This window comes from Oncorhynchus mykiss, chromosome 10 (genome assembly GCF_057628025.1).
Source record: "Oncorhynchus mykiss isolate SJ-2025 chromosome 10, ASM5762802v1, whole genome shotgun sequence".
NCBI lineage: Eukaryota > Metazoa > Chordata > Actinopteri > Salmoniformes > Salmonidae > Oncorhynchus > Oncorhynchus mykiss.
Window position 1 is genome coordinate 50,964,531 of NC_143031.1, and position 23,803 is coordinate 50,988,333.

The 23,803-nt window shown below is 42.3% G+C and overlaps 1 protein-coding gene across 2 annotated transcripts in view; it reads left to right on the forward strand.

The window, feature by feature from the left end:
• mrps31 (mitochondrial ribosomal protein S31) overlaps nucleotides 1–15,648 on the forward strand; it is a 19,387-nt gene extending 3,739 nt beyond the window's left edge. Inside the window, exons 1-6 of one of the 2 annotated variants that reach the window (XM_021618950.3) lie at nucleotides 6,879–7,397; nucleotides 9,344–10,123; nucleotides 10,280–10,432; nucleotides 12,594–12,743; nucleotides 13,111–13,325; nucleotides 13,634–15,648. In XM_021618950.3, coding sequence (XP_021474625.2) covers nucleotides 7,279–7,397; nucleotides 9,344–10,123; nucleotides 10,280–10,432; nucleotides 12,594–12,743; nucleotides 13,111–13,325; nucleotides 13,634–13,869 — 1,653 coding nt within the window. In that variant the 5' untranslated portion in view covers nucleotides 6,879–7,278 and the 3' untranslated portion in view covers nucleotides 13,870–15,648. Of the gene's footprint in view, nucleotides 1–6,878; nucleotides 7,398–9,343; nucleotides 10,124–10,279; nucleotides 10,433–12,593; nucleotides 12,744–13,110; nucleotides 13,326–13,633 lie in introns of those variants that run through there. The other variant, XM_021618951.3, reaches the window with a different exon arrangement.
• Nucleotides 15,649–23,803: the final 8,155 nt, after the last annotated feature.

A 23,803-nucleotide genomic window follows, 5' to 3' on the forward strand; every position in this document is an offset into this window, starting at 1 on the left:
AGAGGAAAATACTGGTGCCCTGTCCGTAGCGGAGACAACAGGGTAAACTGCATCCCACAAGAAACATTTACCAGTCGGATTGTCTTGGTCCATAAGGGGCATTAAACATCCGATCTCGACAGTAGCCGGGACAATGCGGAGCAATGGTCGGGCACCCATGCAAACTACACAACTAGTGGGGGTTGTATTGGCTGCTTGTTCGGTCAATAATAGCCAATTGTTAGACAAACCTGAGATACCTGTAGCAACCCGAATGTTCTTCATCCGGGGTAGGGGTGGTGACCACTAAAACAGCAGAACCCCACCCATCCCTGTGCTGGGGCAGGGTATGTGGCTTTGCCATATCGTCACGCACCGTCACAGAAGTAGGCTGTGGTTCTGGCGTAACACAGATATATAGTGTGAAATGGACTTCAGCCCTCTCGGTATCTACATATGGGGCCAACGTAAAAACCTGACACCCCATAGTGGTTCCAGGTCGTACAATCAGCTTTAGCTGAAAACCAGTGCGTGAAAATGTAAGCCGTTTGCGCCAGGCAAGAACAACCCGTCCCTTGGAATAGCTGGACCAGTCATGCCCCGTTTCTGCCACCAAGTTTTTCCAAGACCACTCACCATATCCCCCTTTTGTTATATACCAGTTAAAACTGGAATAGGTCCAGGCAGGCAGCCCCAAACTATTTTTCGCATGACCCAAAAGGCCCCAAGGCAGGTAAACAGTGGTGGTGGCATTGAAAGGCAAACACAGGGTGGTGCTCTTCAACTCCTGGGGGGTGCACTTAGTGACCCCCACCTCACGCCTAGAAACGGTATGGTCTTGTGGTAGATAAGAGGGAAAAGAGAGAGAGTTAGTTTCACCTGGCAGAGTAGAATTCAGTGTGTGAGTTTGTAGTGGGTGCCTCTGTTGGTTTATAAGCCATGTGAGTGTACATACAGTGACCCCTCCCATGAGAAGAAAAATAACAAACAGGGGTCCGGAGATCCCCAACCGCTCCCAAGGAGTACGGTGTGACTTAGTCAGTGAGTATGGGGCTGAACCTCCCATTTTCCCTGACTAAGGAGGTGCAAGATTTGGGGCCGAATGTAGACCTCTTAGGTCGGTTCTGACTTCCGTCAGTGTGCGGGAAGGGGTTGGAGCTGGTGTACAATGTGTGAGGTGGTGCCAAGGTGCGCCCAATTTACCTTTGACCTGGACTGAGTGTGAAGTAACCTCCTTCACTTCGTACGGACCAGTCCACCTGGGTTCCAGCCACTTTCTCTTGTGGACCTTCACCCTTACCCAGTCTCCAACCTTTACCTTCAGTGGTGGCGTGTCCCCCGGCAGCTCCCCCTCCGGTACCTTGTGAACCTGGGTAGAGAGTGCTGCAGAGAGAACCGTCAGTTTTTTCACATAATTAGACATTACAATTTATTGCACATCAAGGGCGGGCATATGACCTCCCTCCCTTGGTGGGCCAGGCATGACTCTACCAGTCATTATCTCATGAGGAGAGAGATGGGTGCCTGATCCTGGTGAGGCTCTCATGGCCATCAACGCCAGGGGCAGGGCTTCGACCCATTTCAACTTCGACCCGGCACATACGTTTGACTTGCGCGTTCCATGAGATCTTGGGATTGTGGCCTATAACTGACTTCGCATCCTCCCCCGCCGCTGGAATTGCCTCTACCCATTTGGAAAACCTATCCACCATCACTAATAGGTATTGTTTCCCATTAACCACCTTATCCGCCCCCATGTCTGTGTATTCTATGCTAATAACCTGAAATCATGCATTAGGTAATGGGTATGAGCCCATTGGTGTTCGATATGGTTTCTTTGGGTTGTGTCTGTCACAAACATTGCATTCGTCATAAAATAAATAAGTCAGTCATATTTTTTATGTGAGGGCCTTTTGGAGGGTCTTTAGTTTGCCTTTGTGTGTGTGGGGCCATGTGCTTCTCATAAAAGTTCTGGGTCCATCAGTGTGGACTGCTTCATGGGCATGGGCTGAGTCTCTATAGATATTCACAGTCTTTCCTTTTCCTCTGATGAGGGCCTGCGTCAATCCGATGATTTCAGCTAATTGGGCCGATGTTGGTTGAGGGATGATGGCTGTGAGCTGTTTTTTCAATAGCTTTTGCTACTGCAGCAACGTATCTGGAGCATGTTGTTCGTCCTACCTCAATGTGGTCAAGTTTAGAAGAGTAGTGCATCAAGACCCGTCTCTCCCCCTCTTGTTTCTGGAATAGGAGGGATGAGGTGAATCCTTCCCTTTCAGAAACATCCAAATGGAACTTGTTCTTGTAGTCAGGTGCAGTCAGAGCTGCTGCCGCTGATAGATCTGTTTTCAGGAGTGCTATGGCTGTTGATGCTTCAGCCGTCCAGGCCAGGGGTGCATGGAGGTTCCTTGATCGTAGGATGACCGGTGCTGCCACCCCCTCTGGGCCTCACACAATGGTACAACACCTGATAGGAGGGGTCAGGTGCATCCTGTCTTCGTCCCAGTCTGCAGTGTAGAGGCAGTCATCGGTTTCTGTTGCATTGAGTGTGCAATGGATCTCAGCTTGGGGAGTCTTTAATGGGTGCAGTGTAGATTTGAGCTTTCAGTTGGTTGAACTTAAACTGGATGTGAGGGGTGGCAGGCCCTGTGGGTAGGCATTTTGGCCAGTACACTTCTGGGGTTTCAGACAGTGTGGGCATCTTTTATGGCCAGGGCATGGTGTTCCCTGCCATACCTTGAAACTGTGGTTGGTTGTAATCTTGCTGTTGCTGCTGCATGTGGCTGGGCCCTGGGTGGTTGTATTGTAGAGGAGGGGGTCCTCTTCCTCCTCCTCCTCCTCATCCTGTGTTCGTGGCTTTGGGTAGTAGTATTTTCATTGCAGTTAGTGTATCCATGTAGAGGCTCCTCCATGTAGGCTGGGCATCTGTCCCATCAAAGCGGTCTTCCCAGGCTGGTACTCAACGAAGCGTGGATCAACTGCTGGGCGTAGGGGAAGTTGGTAGGCCCCTTCCTGCTCCTTTCAGTGCTTGTGTCAAGCCTATGATTTCAGCTAATTGTCTGTGTTTGGAGTAGAGGAGAACTGAATAATATCGTGGCCTTCTCTCTTTAGGAGGCCCGGTTGAGATCCACCTTCCCTTCCTTGTGGGTAGTTCAGCAGGGACCCACCTGGGCCTTGTAGTGCTGTGGGGCTTGAGCAATCGGGCCTTTCTTCACAGACGAGGTGGCCTTCTTGAATCCCCACAGTCATGTTCCCTTTTAGCTGTCCTCCCTTCACCATGAAGACCGGGGCCTGTATGGCTGCTGGTGTGGTGTGGGTTTTTAAATGGGTTGTGTGGGAGGTATGCGAATGGATTTTGTGAATAGGGAGGTGGCACTTCAGTCTTCTCTTCCTGTGGCAGTGGTGGGTATAGAGGGAGCGGGGCCGATGGGGTGGTCACGGTGGGTGGTGGTGTGTTGTGGTTGTTGTTTGTGCCTTCTCTGACGTCATCTGAGGCCCCAGCAAGCACCCCCATCATATCAGGTTTCTTTTGTGGGCATGTCCTTTTTTTCACCTCTATTGCCCATGTCCCTATTCTCAGCTCCGCCTCCGCTCTCTCTCTCTCCTTCGTTCCTTTTTTCTTGAAAAAAATGGCTGCTATTCTTTTCTGCCTCACTCTCTCTCCCGTGCCTGACTGCCTCCTCTAATTCTCTTTCCATAGTGCTGAGTTGTTCCCTGGATGGGGCAACTCCACCAATGTAACCTGCCTGGGTCCATCTTAGCCTAATTTCCCCCCATATCTTCTTTATTGATTTATATTCCTGTTTTCCTCCTGCCCTTTCCTGTATTCTCTGATCTAAATATTCATTGAATTTGAGTTTGGGAACGGTAATTGAGGCCATATTGACGATTCACTATGTCTGGGTCCGATAAAAAATTATGTAAAACAATTAAAAACAACTAAATGTTGCACATTGCACTATGGCCCTCCGCAACTATGTGCACTTAGCCCGTCACTTGGTCAAAACCAGCGATGTATCCCTGGTGCCCACACAGACTTATCTCTCGTGTCTCACCCTCGTGCACACAGAGTTTTGTAGAATTGCTGTACTATAATATCGCAAAGGGATATTCGCGAGATAATCATGCGTCTAGGGTATTTTACTGGAGTAATTTTACAGGTTCACACATTTCTACTGCCTGGCGAAATGTTAGTGTCCCAAACGCCTACTTTTGGGTCAATGTCAAAGCATTCAAATGCCTTCTATAATATTTGTCAAATTAATTCTAGGCAACCCCAACAGCACAAAGAGAACAGAAATCAATTCGTTACACGGCACGGCGGCCGCACAGCCCCGCCCAAACTTTTGACTCGGCGGTCAAATTTAGAGCCGGTGGTCAGTATCACTCTGTCTCATGGAACGGTGAATCAGTGACATTAATCTGGAGAGATCAGGTTTAATTCCTTCACTCCTAGTCCAATTTTTTAGCTTATTAACTGATGCTCCTAGTGGGATGTCAACTCCACTAGTCCCAGTCTTTGTTATGTGTCTCGATCAATTAACAAAACATTTCATCATCTCATTCATATTTCATTTCACTGAGTTATCGAATCCCTCACCGTAACACCTAAACGATTGCCAAATCGAAAATTGCCAGACTATCTGGACCCGATTAAAACAGTGCATCACATTCCATCAAATTCTGTTATCAAATCCTTCACCGTAACACCTAGTTGATTTACATATCAACTATTGCCAGACTATATGGATTAGATTTTAAACAATATATCACATTCTGTCCTCCAATTCCTCACCGTAACACCTAGCTGATTTACATATCAACTATTGCCAGACTATTTGAATCAGATTTGAACAATATATCACATTCTGTCCTCCAATTCCTCACCACGACACCCAGTAATTTTATTACTGTTGCAGGACTATTTGAATCAGATTTGAACAATATATTTACACAGATATCATTATGCAAATGCCTTTGGTTATTGGATAATTTTTTCATAAATTTAACGGCAATTCATACTCACGCACTCAGTACTTCTGACCATAATTTGGATATTGATTATACTATAATATGCAGAATTCGATTAAACCGGTTCTGCGTACCTTTATAATGTCGAGCTCTTTGGTCAGTTTCCTGAGGCGAGTTGAATCCCCGATGGCTCCTGTAGACAGGTCGCCCGTCCTTCTAGAATCTGTCGTCAACTTGTCTTTTCTCTCATCAAATCTATGGACCGAATTCATGGATTTCAACCATCCTCTGCTACCAATTTGTCAATGAATTAGTTATAGGAGAGACAAGAACAAGATGAGACTCTGGACCAGGCGGATACGGTATATTTGAGGCCTTTTAATCTAGCATAGTGATAGCTGGCAAACGTGCAGCACGGCTCTCATCGTCCACTCTTAGGGAGGTTTCGGAAAAAGAGAGCGTAACACATATTTGGGCAGTACATTTATACATTGAAATGACGTAGGTAGATTCTAGTAGTCCTGGCTCCTGGTTGGTTGTTCGTAGGTGATAGACAGTCCTCTCCAGCCTGTTGTCTGTATCACATTGGTTCTTGACAGAGTTCTGTGTCTTTGTAGCCCATCCCAAAGGGTTTGGAGCAGTGTATATTCATGGGTTATCAGTGTGTTTAACAACAGTCCGTGAATGCGTCATTACATGTTTTAATATGTTATTACAACAGTAATCATTCCTAGTTTGTCCTTTACCCAGCCCGACACAATATATGGGTCGGCCACAATGCAGGAATCCACTCTTTCCATCTCTGGTAGGATTCTCAAGGCAAACTTTAGAAGTCTCCATTACACCTGTCGCTGCAGGTAGGCCCACTTCATCCTGGACTGGCTCAACCTCAGAGCGCTCACCACTGCGGTATGACGCCATTTCAAGATCATCAAGGTTCTCAAGAGAGCATACAGACCTATAAGTAATATTACTTGGTTTGTATTCAGGACACGTATGTATGTACACCTCGAACGAATGTGTATACACAGGAGACAAATCTCAGATCTGATTAACAGCGCCATTCTTACGCTCAGCGTCATCGCCACTCCTCCGTCCAAAAACTGCAAAGGTCATTGGGATTTTTAAAATGAGATTTTCTCAACTCCTGCATCATCTCCACCCTCTCTTGCCTACTTTTTAAAATGGCAACGGTAACGGAGGAGAGTTAACGTGGACGAAAATGCGCTTGCATTAAATTAGAAGCTCCTCACGCGTCTTCCACTCACGCGCATCAAGCAAATTACTTTTACAGGGGTAGATCTCAAAATAAATGTGTAAAGTGATCAAAACAAATTAAGTTCGTTGCGTAATACATTTTATTGATACAATGATAAGTAAATGTGTGCATGCTTTTCTCCTCCGACATGGGGTGTGGCAGATATCAAAACACTTCAGGTAGGATACGCTTGTGTTTCCTCGTCAAAGGGAGGCTATTGAAGATGACTACTAACACATTTACACGCTCCTCAACTGCAAAAGTCTATAAGGACACGCCTGACACCCAAACTGATATTTAATTTCAGTATTTATAAACAATGTAGTTGCCGTTAGGCTTTTGTCCGATATTTTTTTTGTTGAAAAGCAGATAAATAAAATTGGCCAGGAGAAGAAAAAATCCCATTGCGAAATAATGCTTTTTAGCCTATTCATTTATGGAAATACATTTGACTGGTCATGCTTATCGGTTAAATTGCATACTTTAGTCGAATTAAATTGCTTTATGTGTACAGTATATTCATGATGTATCTTATTTATCATAAGCATACAGAGCCCTTAAGGGAAATCTGTCAGACAGAGCAAGTGCTGCTGCTGCTGCTGCTGCTACTGCAGCTTCTTGTGGTACTTTCAAGACAACTGGGAACACGAAAATATACAGGTCAAATAATGACGTCAGTGATCTTCAGGTCAGAAAGTCGGAGCCCCAGAAAGAGGCTCGAGTTCCCGAGTTGTAATTCCGAGTTGGATGACCGTTCAAAACGGAGCTAGGCTATTTCTTTACAAGTTGACCAATATAATAGGTAGCCTAAACTGTTATACTACAGTAGATTGACAAGTGCACATCAGAATTCGGTAAGCAAGACCGCACGTCTTTGCATTCTCGACTTCATCACCCAAACCACTCACCAAAGAAGCTAACACAGCCCTTGCACACCCCCATTCCCCTCCCATGTGGTTAATGTCGAGCGGAAACATTATTTAAACATTTGTTTCACTACGGACAGTTTGATCGTCGCACAAGGAGGAAACGTGTATGGACGACATTGTAGGCGTTTGTGAAGAGCAATCATGTATAGAATATTACTATTGTCCGTCTGTCCGGTTAGAAATCGTGCATTACATGTGTACATCCGCGAGGCATGTTTAAGGTCGTCGAAATGTGATATAGTTTCACTCCCCATTTGCAGGTAAGTTCTCATATCACCCTCTACAAGGTTGTCTGATGACAACGGCACAATCAAACTACAGTAGCTAACGTTAGCTAGCTAAACAACCTTAGAGAGCCATTAAGCTAACTAGGCTACACACTAGTGATGGGAAACTGAGGCTTTCTGAAGGCTTCGGCGCTTTTTTCCCGGCAAATTGTGCCGAGAAACTGTTCATTACTCGGCTCTTTATTATCTGTTCACAATGGACATTAGTGACATCTGCTGGTCAACAAATAGTAAAGCGTGATGAGATGGTGTTTTTTTTCTTCCCCCTCCACTTATTTCGTCAAGCGTTGATTTTGTTAACCTAACGTTAACTATAATCCGTTGCAATATTAGGTTTTCGTTTTACATCATGCTTCCCTTTTTTTGCCTTCAATTGGACTATTTTTCAAAAACGGAATCTATTGCATTATTTATGCTTAAAGACAGGAGCTTCTACTATACTAAATGAAACAAATTATTTGAACAACAGTGCAGAAAGTGTGGTTTCACAAAATAATTATCAAGATGGTGTGTCTTAAATGGGATTTGACCTCATACCCTCACGTCCCTCAATGTTCCCTAGACTACCTGTTAAGTGACAGGTCAGGTGGAACTTGATGTACAAAACCCGAACTGTATGGGTGGTGTTTGAAAGCAGCTTGGAATCGAAGAAAGCACCCAAACCATCAGTGCAATCTCGCATTTTGTAACATATGTTTTGAAAAAGCATGTGATCAAACAAAACTTCTGACCTCATCGATGACATTTCTGATAAAGTGAAACATGCTTTTGGCACACTGCTTTGAAGTTAGCTGCTTAGTGATGAATGAGCTCTGGTATCAAAGGTAACATCACTATAACAAACTATGCCTACTATGGCAATGACCAACACTGGGCTGGTCCTGGTTGTTCTGCCACCCTACAAGAATAGGCCCAGTAAGCAAAATGATACCAAAAATATATAATTTTCCACATGTTGAAGTTAGGTTCAATTTAGGTTCTGAATGAAATTTAAAAGATGTAATTTATAGAAGTCTATGTTTGGGCCAAATCAAGGCTGGTTCAGACCGGACAAAGTCTGAACCAAAAACCAACGTCTGTGAATGTGGAAATCAAGGCCGGTCTGGATTGAAACAAAAAAGGCATCAGCGGCAGTCCGGGCTTACTGAGTTATAGCCTACAGCAGGGATGAGCAAATTCAATTTCGGGCAACGCTGTACGCAAGGGATGGGCAACTCCAGTCCTCAGGGATGGCGTGGTGTCACTTTTTGCCCATCCCTAGTCAACACAGCTGACAAAACTAATTGCATTCTAAACTGAAGTTTATGATTAGTTGATTATTGGAGTCAGGTGTGTTAGCTGGGGCAAAAGTGCGACACCAATCAGGCCCCAGAGGACTGGAGTTGCCCATCCCTGGCCTACAGCGTTGCCTGAAATGTAATTTTAGGAATTCCCATCTATGTGGTATATCTACCGTTTTGTAACCCCCCCCCCCCCCCCCCCCCCACAGCAGCGATGCGTCTCTCTCCAACAGCCCCCCGGAGAGGCCCGCTTGGAATGGACAAGATCAATATTTTGCGTCCCTGCCTTTGACTAAGTGGGCACTGTGATTGTTGAGAGAACTGTAATTGTTTTTGGGAAGAATTATGTGAGATTTTATGTGTTGTTGGTGGTCTTGGCCAGTTTACCTCTGAAAATGCCACCTTCGCAAATCTGCCGCATAATCCTGCCTAATGAGCGGGCCGGCCCTGGAACATCTCATCTTTATCTACAATAAAGATCTAATCTATTCTCACTTTGCAGCCATGTAGCAAACAATCGCAAGTCTACATTGTTTCAGTACTAGTGCAGCACAATGTCTTTGAGGGCCACTGTCTTGCAAGTTAAAGTATTTAGCTTTAATGTTTCTTGTGCTTACACGGTCTATCTCCCTCACCCAGAGCTACGAATGGAGGGGTCTTCAATGCATTTGGCACAAGCTCTGTCATCCACTGTGAAAAGAAAGAGGGGCCACTCCCTCCCAAGGAAGAAAATAGTGCATTGAAGGATGGTGAGCAGAAGGTAGCAGTAAAGATGGTTGGAGAGAAGGTCATAGAGCTACAAGATTATGTAAAAATGGTAGCAGAACAGAGCGAGCAGAGAGTAGGGGTGAAAATGGAGGGAGTAACAGAGAGTGTCAAAATTGAGGAAATTCCAGTTAAGATGGATAGTGAGAAAATGGAAGAAATCCAGACTAAAACAGCACTTTTGCCCATTCCAGAAGTAAATCTGGAGGATGTAAAGGAGAGTGAGGAAATGAAAGAAATCATGTTAGCCAGTAAAACAGAGGAGGTTAAACAAAAGCTAGAAGTAACAATGGCGGTAGTAAAGGAGGGTGAAACAATTGTTGAGATCCAGGTTAAAACAGAAGAGGTTGTAGATGTAAAGAAAGAGGGAGACAAAGTTGTAGAGGAGCAGATGTTAGAGGTCAATAAGGAGGAACAACAGACAGAAGCCCCCCCCAAGGATGAAATTCAGCCTGTGAAGAGTGGGAAGGAGAGTCTGCTGGACCTCCTGGGGGCCATGAAGGTCGAGGTGACCAACAAAAGGAAGTTTAAGGCCTTAAAGGTGCAGAGGACCTCTGAGACTGCTGCCAGGCCCATGCCAGCAGCTATGGAGAGCACCACCAGTATGTTCCAGGAGGCCACTGGAATGGCTGACGTACCAGCACCTGCCCCAAGGTGAGGAGACTTGTGCCGTGGTCGACTCGTAATTCTGTTTTTTTTCTATCTTCCGCTGAGATCCAACTGCTTCTATTGATACACCTCTTTTCACAATAGGTGGCCATATATCTAGTCTCACCCTTCTACCAAATTCACCCTTTTGTGTGTGTGCAGTGAGACACTGAGCCCTGAGCTGGTTGCTGCTGTCTCTGCTGCTGCAGCCACTTTACCTAACCAAAGCCAGGCTGAGTCAGAGCTGCTGAAGAAGCTGAGGCAACATGAAGCTATCGGAGAGGCGCAGAAGAACGGGGACGTCAACAACATTGGGCAAGTGTCTTCTCATTTACTCTTACTAGCACTGATTTACAGTGCTTTGCGAAAGTATTCGGCCCCCTTGAACTTTGCGACCTTTTGCCACATTTCAGGCTTCAAACATAAAGATATAAAACTGTATTTTTTTTGTGAAGAATCAACAACAAGTGGGACACAATCATGAAGTGGAACGACATTTATTGGATATTTCAAACTTTTTGAACAAATCAAAAACTGAAAAATTGGGCGTGCAAAATTATTCAGCCCCTTTACTTTCAGTGCAGCAAACTCTCTCCAGAAGTTCAGTGAGGATCTCTGAATGATCCAATGTTGACCTAAATGACTAATGATAAATACAATCCACCTGTGTGTAATCAAGTCTCCGTATAAATGCACCTGCACTGTGATAGTCTCAGAGGTCCGTTAAAAGCGCAGAGAGCATCATGAAGAACAAGGAACACACCAGGCAGGTCCGAGAGACTGTTGTGGAGAAGTTTAAAGCCGGATTTGGATACAAAACGATTTCCCAAGCTTTAAACATCCCAAGGAGCACTGTGCAAGCGATTAATATTGAAATGGAAGGAGTATCAGACCACTGCAAATCTACCAAGGCCTGGCCGTCCCTCTAAACTTTCAGCTCATACAAGGAGAAGACTGATCAGAGATGCAGCCAAGAGGCCCATGATCACTCTGGATGAACTGCAGAGATCTACAGCTGAGGTGGGAGACTCTGTCCATAGGACAACAATCAGTCGTATATTGCACAAATCTGGCCTTTATGGAAGAGTGGCAAGAAGAAAGCCATTTCTTAAAGATATCCATAAAAAGTGTTGTTTAAAGTTTACCACAAGCCACCTGGGAGACACACCAAACATGTGGAAGAAGGTGCTCTGGTCAGATGAAACCAAAATTGAACTTTTTGGCAACAATGCAAAACGTTATGTTTGGCGTAAAAGCAACACAGCTCATCACCCTGAACACACCATCCCCACTGTCAAACATGGTGGTGGCAGCATCATGGTTTGGGCCTGCTTTTCTTCAGCAGGGACAGGGAAGATGGTTAAAATTGATGGGAAGATGAATGGAGCCAAATACAGGACCATTCTGGAAGAAAACCTGATGGAGTCTGCAAAAGACCTGAGACTGGGACGGAGATTTGTCTTCCAACAACACAGTGATCCAAAACATAAAGCAAAATCTACAATGGAATGGTTCAAAAATAAACATATCCAGGTGTTAGAATGGCCAAGTCAAAGTCCAGACCTAAATCCAATCGAGAATCTGTGGAAAGAACTGAAAACTGCTGTTCACAAATGCTCTCCATCCAACCTCACTGAGCTCGAGCTGTTTTGCAAGGAGGAATGGGAAAAAATGTCAGTCTCTCGATGTGCAAAACTGATAGAGACATACCCCAAGCAACTTACAGCTGTAATCGCAGCAAAAGGTGGCGCTACAAAGTATTAACTTAAGGGGGCTGAATAATTTTGCAAATCCGGCTTTAAACTTCTCCACAACAGTCTCTCGGACCTGCCTGGTGTGTTCCTTGTTCTTCATGATGCTCTCTGCGCTTTTAACGGACCTCTGAGACTATCACAGTGCAGGTGCATTTATACGGAGACTTGATTACACACAGGTGGATTGTATTTATCATTAGTCATTTAGGTCAACATTGGATCATTCAGAGATCCTCACTGAACTTCTGGAGAGAGTTTGCTGCACTGAAAGTAAAGGGGCTGAATAATTTTGCACGCCCAATTTTTCAGTTTTTGATTTGTTAAAAAAGTTTGAAATATCCAATAAATGTTGTTCCACTTCATGATTGTGTCCCACTTGTTGTTGATTCTTCACAAAAAAATACAGTTTTATATCTTTATGTTTGAAGCCTGAAATGTGGCAAAAGGTCGTAAAGTTCAAGGGGGCCCGAATACTTTCGCAAGGCACTGTAGCACCTGGCAGCTATTTCTGAAGGTTTTAACTTGCAAGGATTGTGATTATGTGGTTGTTTTACTTGCTTTAGTTGAATGCACTGATTGTAGGTTGCTCTAGATACGTTTACTATAGAATTAAAGTTTAACTATAATTTGAGTCTTATTCCCTGGCTGTAGAGGTCCATAGTGTAATCTAACAGCCGTGAAACAAGCAAATATGCAATCTAATGAAGATATCATTGTTTCAGGGTTATCATTGCTGACATGAAGGTGGGGAAGAAGCCCAACGGCAGGCAGAACGCCCGGCCGGCCAATCAGATCCGCTTTGATGAAGATGGGAGGGGCTACACCCATGATAGAGGCATCACTGCAGAGTTGGATGGTGGATTACGGAGGAGGTAAGGATAATGCCCTGGACATGGCTAGGACTATAGTGCTGAAGTAAAAATGTCTTCATTCATAATTAAATGTCTCAAAGAACAAGTAGCACTCTGTTTCTGCATATAGATTATTATTTATTGATGAGGCATGCTTACGTTTCCTCGTAATCGCCTTCATCAGAGCCTTGTGTAATGCTTTCATGTGCTATCCTCTGTCTTCTGCCTTTTTTAAATTGTACAATAACCCTAAATAAATCAGTCAAACTATTCCAATAATATTCTGGCACATCCAGGAAGTCTTTTAGTATGGGTCGTCTTTGTCTAGACATTATTTAATAGTGCTTGATTGAACTTGACCCTTGCCCTTTGACCCTGTGGTTGTCAGGAGAAGTCTATTTTCAGGAAAAAGGCTGAACATCTTCACCCCGAGCACTGAACCGGAGGCAGACACAGATATAGCTGTTCCGACCCTATGGGACATGGAGTTAGCCAATCAAGTGGCCCTGTCAACCAATCAAATGCCTCGTAATGGCTTTGAGGAGATGATCCAGTGGACCAAAGAGGGCAGGCTGTGGCAGTATCCAATTAACAATGAGGCTGGTGAGTTCCTGATGGGAGTTTTTCCTCGCCACTGCACTTTTGCGCACTCTTTGGAGTCTAGGCCGGGTTACTGGCCGGTGTAGGTCGTCATTGTAAATAAGAATTTGTTCTTAACTGACTTGCCTAATTAAATAAAGGTTATTTTTATAAAAAATGTGTAAAAAAATATATACTTAAAGAAAGGCTTTATGAATGTGATCAATTTGACTGAAGGAGAGACCGAGAAAAAGACAGTTTGGGCATGATTCGACAAGTTTTTTGTTTTTCTTCTCTGACCCCAAACCCCTTTTCTCCCACCTGTGTCTCAGGTCTTGAGGCGGAGGCCCAGGTGCCCTTCCATGAGCACGTGTTCCTGGAGAAACACCTGGAGGAAGGCTTCCCACGCCAGGGACCTGTCAGACACTTCATGGAGCTGGTGGTCTCGGGCCTGGCTAAAAATCCCTACTACACAATACAGCAAAAGAGAGAACATATAGCCTGGTTCAGGGACTACTTTCAGCAGAAAGAGGAGGTCCTCAAGGAGGCAGAGGTTTACCTCAACTGAACTGTGTTGGCAAAATTTAAGAGAAACACAATCTTTAAGTAATTTATGATCACACAAATGCTAACGTGGGATTTAAGGGTTGTAGACTCCTATGGCATGACAGCCTTGTCTCAGGGCTAGGGTGATCAGTATACTAAAACAATAATGACAGACACACTCCCCTCCTGAAAACTGTCACTCAAGAGATTGGATGGTATTTTCCCATGAGAGAACCAATGGAGATGGTTAACAGAGACCCTGGCATAGCCCTTAATCGGATACACCATGTATTGCTTTGGTTGTTCAGAGACTCTTTTTAACTATACACACCGTGGCGTTTCTCTACCTTGACAATTCCACTGTTGATGTCTGATCAAGGAGAAGTACACTGCTCAAAAAAATAAAGGGAACACTAAAATAACACATCCTAGATCTGAATGAAATATTCTTATTAAATACTTTTTTCTTTACATAGTTGAATGTGCTGACAACAAAATCACACAAATGATCAATGGAAATCAAATTTATCAACCCATGGAGGTCTGGATTTGGAGTCCAACTCAAAATGAAAGTGGAAAACCACACTACAGGCTGATCCAACTTTGATATAATGTCCTTAAAACAAGTCAAAATGAGGCTCAGTAGTGTGTGTGGCCTCCACGTGCCTGTATGACCTCCCTACAATGCCTGGGCATGCTCCTGATGAGGTGGCGGATGGTCTCCTGAGGGATCTCCCAGACCTGGACTAAAGCATCCGCCAACTCCTGGACAGTCTGTGGTGCAACGTGGTGTTGGTGGATGGAGTGAGACATGATGTCCCAGATGTGCTCAATTGGATTCAGGTCTGGGGAACGGGCGGGCCAGTCCATAGCATCAATGCCTTCCTCTTGCTCTTGAACTGCTGACACTCTCCAGCCACATGAGGTCTAGCATTGTCTTGCATTAGGAGGAACCCAGGGCCAACCGCATCAGCATATGGTCTCACAAGGGGTCTGAGGATCTCATCTCGGAACCTAATGGCAGTCAGGCTACCTCTGGCGAGCACATGGAGGGCTATGCGGCCCCCCAAAGAAATGCCACCCCACACCATGACTGACCCACTGCCAAACCGGTCATGCTGGAGGATGTTGCAGGCAGCAGAACGTTCTCCACGGCATCTCCACACTCTGTCACGTCTGTCACGTGCTCAGTGTGAACCTGCTTTCATCTGTGAAGAGCACAGGGCACCAGTGGCGAATTTGCCAATCTTGGTGTTCTCTGGCAAATGCCAAACGTCCTGCATGGTGTTGGGCTGTAAGCACAACCCCCACCTGTGGACGTCAGGCCCTCATACCACACTCATGGAGTCTGTTTCTGACCGTTTGAGCAGACACATGCACATTGGTCATTTTGCAGGGCTCTGGCAGTGTTCTTCCTGCTCCTCCTTGCACAAAGGTGGAGGTAGCGGTCCTGCTGCTGGGTTGTTGCCCTCCTACGGCCTCCTCCATGTCTCCTGATGTACTGGCCTGTCTCATGGTAGCGCCTCCTGCTTCCTAAGTGGACAGTTTGATTTCCAGAAGTGTGATTGACTTGGAGTTACATTGTGTTGTTTAAGTGTTCCCTTTATTTTTTTGAGCACTGTATATAGCAAACGCGTTGTGTGCTTCAGATGGATCCGTCCTCGTGCTGTGCACTCTGTGTGCAATTTAAAGAGTAACTATTAAATACATTTAATTGACACATTGAACTCGGCACTGCAACATTTAGCTTCAAAATAGCTATTGTTATTGAGATGTTATTGAAATAAACACTGTTTTCAAAGTCTTGTTTGCTGCTAGGATTTCTTTTAAGACAGGTGAGACTCTTAAGTGTTTTTGTGTTCCTGTGAAATTCTCGGAAAACATTATTACCCGGTCAATAAGAAATTATTTAAAAAAGGGCTTGATCGGTTTTGGCCTTAGTAACCTCACTGTAAGCCAAACAGGATAGAGGGAGAGTGTTTTGTAGAATGTTTTTAATAGAAAGGCCTTAAGGTTAAGATAATAAAAACATTCTCCTTTACAATTGTTGTGTGAAATGTTCCTATAAACAATTTCACAGCGTTAGTTTCCTATCCTGGAATCACGATGGATGTTGTTTTTCCACAGGTCTCAGGTCAGCAGTGAAATCAGTGTTAATGTGTCCCAAATGGCAACCATGTCCCTATATATAGTGCACTACATTTGACCAGGGCCTCTGGGCTATGGTAAAAAAAAAATTGTACATCCTAAATTTATACAGGACTTCTAAGTTTCCCGATGCCAAATTGCTTTTAGTCGTATATATTTACTCAGTCATTGCGACATTATGTTCACCCGTAAAAAGTTTTTACAGGAAAGGGGGGTTAGGAGGGTGAAAAAAACAATGAAAGCAAATACCTACTAATTACGGTCTTGTTCTGAAAACACTTAGCAGTTCCATTGTGTGACACAATTGGAAGAATGATAGCACTTGGCACATGATTCAATGAAAGGGAGTTGCTTTGCGTTCTAAAGTAAATTCATCCCCAAATGTTATAATTATATATACAAATTATACAAATATTATATTACCTTAGGAGGCTGAATAATTTGTAAGATGTCTATTTGACTTCTAAAAGACTGCAAACAAATGTTGCATTGCTATTCTTAGGGTGTAATGGTATTTACCAGCGTTGGGGTCAATTTCAATTCAGAATGTAAACTTACTTCAAATTGGGTAATTTCATTAGAATTGAATCACTTTTTTGACAGCATCACTTTTGATTTAAATAAAATTTCACATAGGAAAACATCTATGGAAGAAGTGGTCAGAATGTGGCTTTTTGAACCTGAATGCCAAAACATTCAGGACATAAGTGCTTGTCTTCATTATTGGAAAATATAAAAGGTTGAGTTTAATTTAATTTATAAGATTATCAAGTGTTGTCAAATTATTTTATTGAAGACTGTTTTAAAAAAATGTCTAAAATGTAAACTTTTAATGTCAATTAACTAAAAATGCATACTCAGATTTGTTTTCTTCTCATATTCACATATGTTGTAGCTTAGACCCTATTTCACATCTGAAGTTTTGTGCCCGCCATTGGTTGAGTCAACTTGTTCATGAATACAGGGTGTCATTAAACTCATAGAAATATAATTCATAGACTGGACCTATCCTTTCAGACCAGGTACACCAGCTAAATTCTTTGTGGTAGTGATTAGTAACTTCTAATTACTACCACAAAGATTATCACGCACTGTTGAATGTCAACTTCAATGGTCATGTTTGTTCTGTTATCTATATTTCAATAGGTTTCCTAGGGAGGATTGTCAGTATAATTTTAAACAGATATTCCCATTCAAGTCAACATTCTGTGTGAACCTACAACCAGCTTTGTGATACCATTTGAAAGTTTACATTTAAATTGTATTCCCATTTTAGTACATTTTATCAGCCAAAACATGACACCCACCTTGTATTCAAGAGCATGTTGTCTCAACACAATCTTAGATGTGAAATAGGGTCTAAGGTCTAAGCTACAACCTATGTGAGAATATCTTTAAAAAAATAATATATATATATATATATATATATATATATATATGAATTGACTTGGTTCACTGCTCTCTAGTGACTCCTTGTGGCGTGCCGGGTGCCTGCAGGCTGACCTCAGTCGTCAGTTGAACGATGTTTCCACCCACACACTGGTGCAGTTGGCTTCCGGTGTTAAGAAGCGTCGCTTGGCGGGTCATGTTTTGGAGGACGCATATTTCGACCTTCGCCTCTCCCGAGCCTGTTGGGGAGTTGGGAGAAAAAGGGTTTAAAAATTACTCCGAGATCGATAGTGGAGACACCATATTTTATGACCCAACAGCTTATATATGTCCTCTACCATTACCAACTGTAATTTCAGGGTTAAGGGAAATGAGTTGAAATTAAATAGATCGACAACAGAACTACCGCAATATTACTTTTGTACCTGCCGGCAGGGTGGGAATAACACAGCCTTGGAACAGGAGTAACAGCTGGTGAGAAGTGCACAGTGTTTCCGGTTTGTATTGCTTGTTACTTTAAACAAATGCTGCACCATTAGCCATAATTTCATGTTTGTGTCTATTTGAATAATTCACGCTATAGGTTAAACATTTTAATAAAATGAGCTGTGTCAACATCACAATGTTGCGAAACCACAATATTTTGCCTACAATATTAACCGGACTAAAATGTATCACATTTTTCTCCTCCCTTTAATGGGAATGTAGTAGATGTATTTCACCATTTTTAATTACTATTCATGCTTAGCCCTACCAATCAGGTGGGCTCCAGCGGTCCTTGTCATGTGCGCTCCTTGTGTCTTGATAGAATACATGTCTTTATTCTCTTCACAAATGGCAAACTCATCATGCTTATCACATTTCCATGGCTTGACATAAGTTAACTGGCCCTCAGAATCATGAAGATATATTTTTTAACCACTAACCTGTCGATTAAAATATGTATATATTTGTATATATATATATATATATGTTGGAAGCTGATCCATCAAGTCAATTGATTAAGGCATAATTCTAATGTCATGTTGCTGTCATTTAGCCACTAGAGGGGTTAAGAAAAGAACATGTATGGAACCTTAAACTAAAGACAATTCTACAACTGAAAAACACTTCTGGGTGTGTTTTTAAAAAAAATTGTTTTTACTTACATTGATCAAAACCACTTTTTGTTTACTCGGCGAAACATGGTCAGACTTGGCAGATTTTTTGCAGTGAGGTCGTCCACCACAGTAGGAACGTGTTAACTTCACTATATAATTCCACCTTGTGTTATCTGAGAAAATGGGATTGTTTCTTTCGCCCCGTGTTACTTTTGTCCTGGCTCTGCAGAGAAACGTTTCAAGTTTTGAAGTTAATTTCCTGTAATTCTACACATACTGCCACGAGGCGCAGGATTTTTGTATGCTGTTTTAATATTTTTTTTCTGGAATTCTACACATTTTTCCATGGGGCGGAGAGAAAATGTTGCAATTTTAGAGTTAATTTCCTTAAATTCTCCACATGATTTATGCCATGTTAGTGACTAACAAAATCAATGGGGGTCCCCTCGAGGTCAGGGCAAGTGCCCTTCCTTCCCCGTCGGTAATTCGGCCATGATTACGACAAGTTTAAATAGCTGGCTAGACTAATTACCTATCTAAAACATGTTAGCTGATATGGGCTAATTGAGTGACTCTTAGTGACTGACATAACAATTGAAAAACTTGCTGACGCAGAACCAAATGTACTATTCTAACTCTCAACAGTAAATTGAGACCTCGACTGAGTTCCTCCCCACCTTAAGCGACCACTTGTGTCGCTTATTCCTAGGGCATAAGAGACTCAATAACTGCAGGTTATGAGTAAACCGTCACTACATAGTAGGTTCAACAATGTAATCTGGGAATTTCCCACAAGGTGGCACTATTGTAACCTGAAGTGACTGCTCTGCTTTCTGTCACCTGCTGCTCAATCACTAGAGCACATGTTCCAGCTTATTCTTGTGCTTGATTTACGATGACAGACAAATACTGTGTGCAGAAGTTTAAGGACCAGACACAAATACAGGTACAGATGTCAAGCACATGGTTACTATTTTAGCCAATGGTGTAATTGCCTGTGTGAGGGCAGTAGAGGTGACAGAGATATAAAGGTACCACTTGAAGGTATTGAGTCCCAAATGACTGATACGTATTCCCTACATAGTGCCCTACTTTTGACGAGAGCTCTGTGGGCCCTGGTCAAAAGTAGTGCAGTAATTAGGGAATAGGGCGCCATTTGGGACGACAACTGAGTCTAGGCAGGGTTATGTGGTCAGACAGTGTGCTCAGGTAATTGCTCAGCAGTGGTAATGTTAGGCCCTAATGAAAGATTTTATACTTCTGAATTATCTGAGTCAGTCACCTGCATTCTAGCCTGTGGCAGTCTGTTTATGCTATCATGCAAACTTATTGTCATGCCAAACCATTGTGCTCTTGCCAACTCCCTTGCTTAACAACCGATCTGGGACCAGGCTACCTGTATTCCTATCCTTTTGTTTTTTTATTCACCTGTCCTCCCTCTCGCTGTCTTGCAGAAGACACCTTTCCACCAGACTACTATGAAAGGAATAATCACTGACTGTTCTTTGGCGACAGGTGTGACTTACAGTATGTGGGGGTTCATGCATGTGATATAATGTGAATATGCAAAACCGTACCATTAACCTAAACACAATTATTTTTTGAGATTTGCATGCAGAGCAACTAACAAGGTGGTTTCGGTCATTAGTGACCTGTCATTGGAATAATATCAGTGTCTAGTGCAATCATATCGAAGTGCAATATTGTGTAACAAACACAATTTCAACCAATGTTTTAACTGTTTATTACATCTAAAATTTTAACATATATTTTTTTACCTTTGTAAAGGATACACAAATAAAATAAAGTAACAATATTGAATAGTATTTAGGGTGGCTTGGGGTTAAATCCCCCCCCCCCCCTTCCCCAGGGTTTAGTTTGAGGATCCCCATTACTTACTGCACATGCAGCAGCTACTTTTCCTGGGGTCCACATAAAATGTACAGAACAGTAATAGACAAGAACAACATATGATATACATTAAATTCAAAGGAAAGACACCAAGAGACAACAAAAATAATATTTACACACTATTCATATGTGACTAATTTCAGGAAACTAGGCATATGTCGTGATCAGGTCATCTGATGCAGCCCTCCATCACTCTCCTCCTTGGTCAAATAGCTCTTACACAGCCTGGAGGTGTCCTGTTGTAAAAAAAAAATGATAGTCCCACTAAGCGCATACCAGATGGGATGGCGTATCGCTGCAGAATGCTGTGGTAGCTATGCTGGTTAAGTGTGCCTTGAATTCTAATTAAATCACGACAGTATCATCAGTAATGAACCCCCACATTATCACACCTCCTCCGTTCACCTACTCTGCATCTCACAAAGACATGGCGGTTGGAACCAAAAATCTCAAATTCGGACTCATCAGACCAAAAGACAGATTTCCACCGATCTAATGTGTTTCTTTGCCCAAGGGAGTCTCTTATTATTGGTGTCCTTTAGTAGTGGTGTCTTTGCAGCAATTTGACCATGAAGGCATGATTTCATGCAGTCTCCTCTGAGCATTTGACATTTTATTTTGTTACATTTTATTCTGAGGCTGGTAGCTCTAATGAACTTATCCTCTGCAGCAGAGGTAACTCAGGGTTTTCTTTTCCTGTGGCGGTCCTCATGAGAGCCAGTTTCATCATATCGCTTGATGGTTTTTGCGATAGCACTTGAAGAAACTTTCAAAGTTCTTAATTTTCTGGATTGACTGACCTTCATGACTTAAAGTAATGATGGACTGCTGTTTCTCTTAACTTATTTGAGCTGTTCTTGCCAAAATATGGACTTCTGTATACCACCACTATCTTGTTACAACGCAACTGATTGGCTCAAATGTTTTAAGAAGGAAAGACATTCCACAAATGTACTTTAATAAGGAACACCCGTTAATTTAAATGTATTCCAGGTGACTACCTCATGAAGCTGGTTGAGAGAATGCCAAGAGTGTGCAAAGGGTGGCTACTTTGAAGAATCTCAAATATAAGATATATTGATTTGTTTTACACTTTTGGTTACTACATGATTCCATATATGTTATTTCATAGTTTTGAAGACTTCACTATTATTCTACAATATACAAAATAGTAAAAATAAAGAAACCCTTGAATGAGTAGGTGTCCAAACTTTTGACTGGTACTGTGTGTCTGAAGTGTATGCAATAGATTATAAAAGTGGTTAGACATTTAAAAAGATGAGAAAAATGTACTACTTCTCTTCTAAACCATGAAAGACTATCATGCATGCTGTTGATGTTAGTTCTTTGTGTGCAGATAAGGGCAAGGTGTGCTGCTTTGTTTTGAGCCCGCTGCAGCTTTGCTAGGTATTTCTTTGCTACACCTGATCATATTACCGGACAGTGATCAAAATGGGACGAGAGCAAAGCCTAAACAACAAGTACAGTTGATCTTTGTGTTAAATGCACAACAGATTTTTATAACAGACATACCTCTCCCGATCTTCACAACTTTTTCAATATGATTTGACTATGATAATTGACCATTAGTGTTTAGCTTCCTCAACTTGTTCAATGGTCACACCTTATATGCACAACTCCAGTTGAGGTTTAGGTCAAAGAAAATGCTTTGAACCAAATACAGTGCTTTTGGTTTTAAATGTATTTAAGACCAGTTTATTTTTAATTACCCATTCTGACACGGACTTACTCATTTTTAAGTCTTGGTGAGCTCACTGGCTTTAGGTGCTGATGTATAGAGTGTGCAATCAGCATACATCGTCATTTGAGCTTCTTGTAAGACAAGTAGCGAATTATTTGTAAAAATAAAGAGTAATGTCCCAAGACAACTTCCCTGAGGGATACCACACTGTACATATCTGTTATAAGCTTCCATTGAAGAATAGTCTATTCTATTTGATAAGTAATTATCCAACCATGTGATGGCTAACAGTCACAGTAAAGCCATAACAAGTGAGTTTTTTTCAAATAACAAATTATCAATAAAAGGTTGCACTGAAATTTAACAATACAGATCCAACTGTCTTATTATCCATTTATTTGAGTCAATCATCAGTTATCTGCGTCTGTTTAGTACAAGTTAAGTGCCCTTCCCTATATGCATGCTGAAAGTCTGTAGTTGATTTGTTCCTTAAAAAACAGCATTGTATTTGTTCAAACACTATCTCCTTCAGTTTACTAAGAACAGGCAACAAACTGATTGGGTGGCTGTTAGAGCCAGCAATGAGTGCTTTACTATTTTTAGGTAGTGGAATTGATTTACCTTCTTTCAACGCCTGTGGACACGCTCCTTTAGGTTTGGGTTAAAGACATTGCAAATAGGGGTGGCAATACAGTCTGCTACCATTCTCAATAGTTTCCCATATAGATTGTCTATACCTGGTGGCTTACCATTATTGATGGATACCCTTTTCCACCCATTTCGCACAAACTTGACCAAATTCAAAATGGCGATCCTTCCTCTTTCATTATTAGATCTTCAATACACAAATATGATGGTTCAATGTGTCATTTCACTTGTCAGTTTGGCCACTTTACCAGTGAAATGGTCATTGAAATGATTGGCTATATCAAAAGGTTTTGTTATAAATGACCCATAAACTTCAATAAATGGAGATGAATTGTTTTTTTGCCCATAATATATACTTAAGTCTTTTCCCATTGTTGTTTTATGTAATTTATCTTGTTTTTGTAATAAAATATTTTTTTTGTTAGGTTCAGTCACAACATTTCTCTATTGAAAGTATGTCAACCTGAGCAGCCTGACTTGTTTGACACTTTTTTGTTGCATCATTTCTTTATTCATCATCGATACAGGGGGCTCTAACAGTTGGCACAGTTAGTGTGGTGCATGTTTGTCAACAATGGGCAAGAATAATTTTACAATTACTCCCAAGTGTTGCATCTGTATTCTCCTCATACAAATCAGACCAACATACATTTTTTTACATCTTCAACAAAAGAGTCATGAGAGAACATTTTGTACGATCTCTTATAAATAACTTTAGGCCCTGCCTTTGGGGTTCCTTGTCATTGCCACAATGTTATGGTCACTACAGCCAATGGGAACTGATATTGCTATGGTGCAAAGTTCTGCAGTATTGGTGAATATATGGTCAATACAAGTGGATGTCACCAGTCCAACACTATTGGTATACACTAGTTGGTTGAGTGATAACCTGGGTCATGTTACAGGCATTAGTCACAGTAAGAAGCTTCCTCTTGAGAGGACAACTAGATGATAACCAGTCATTGTTTAGGTCACCAAGAAAATGTCTCTGTTCGCGTTAGAGACCTTATCTAACATCACACACACATTCTCCAGATACTGACATTTTGTACTTGCTG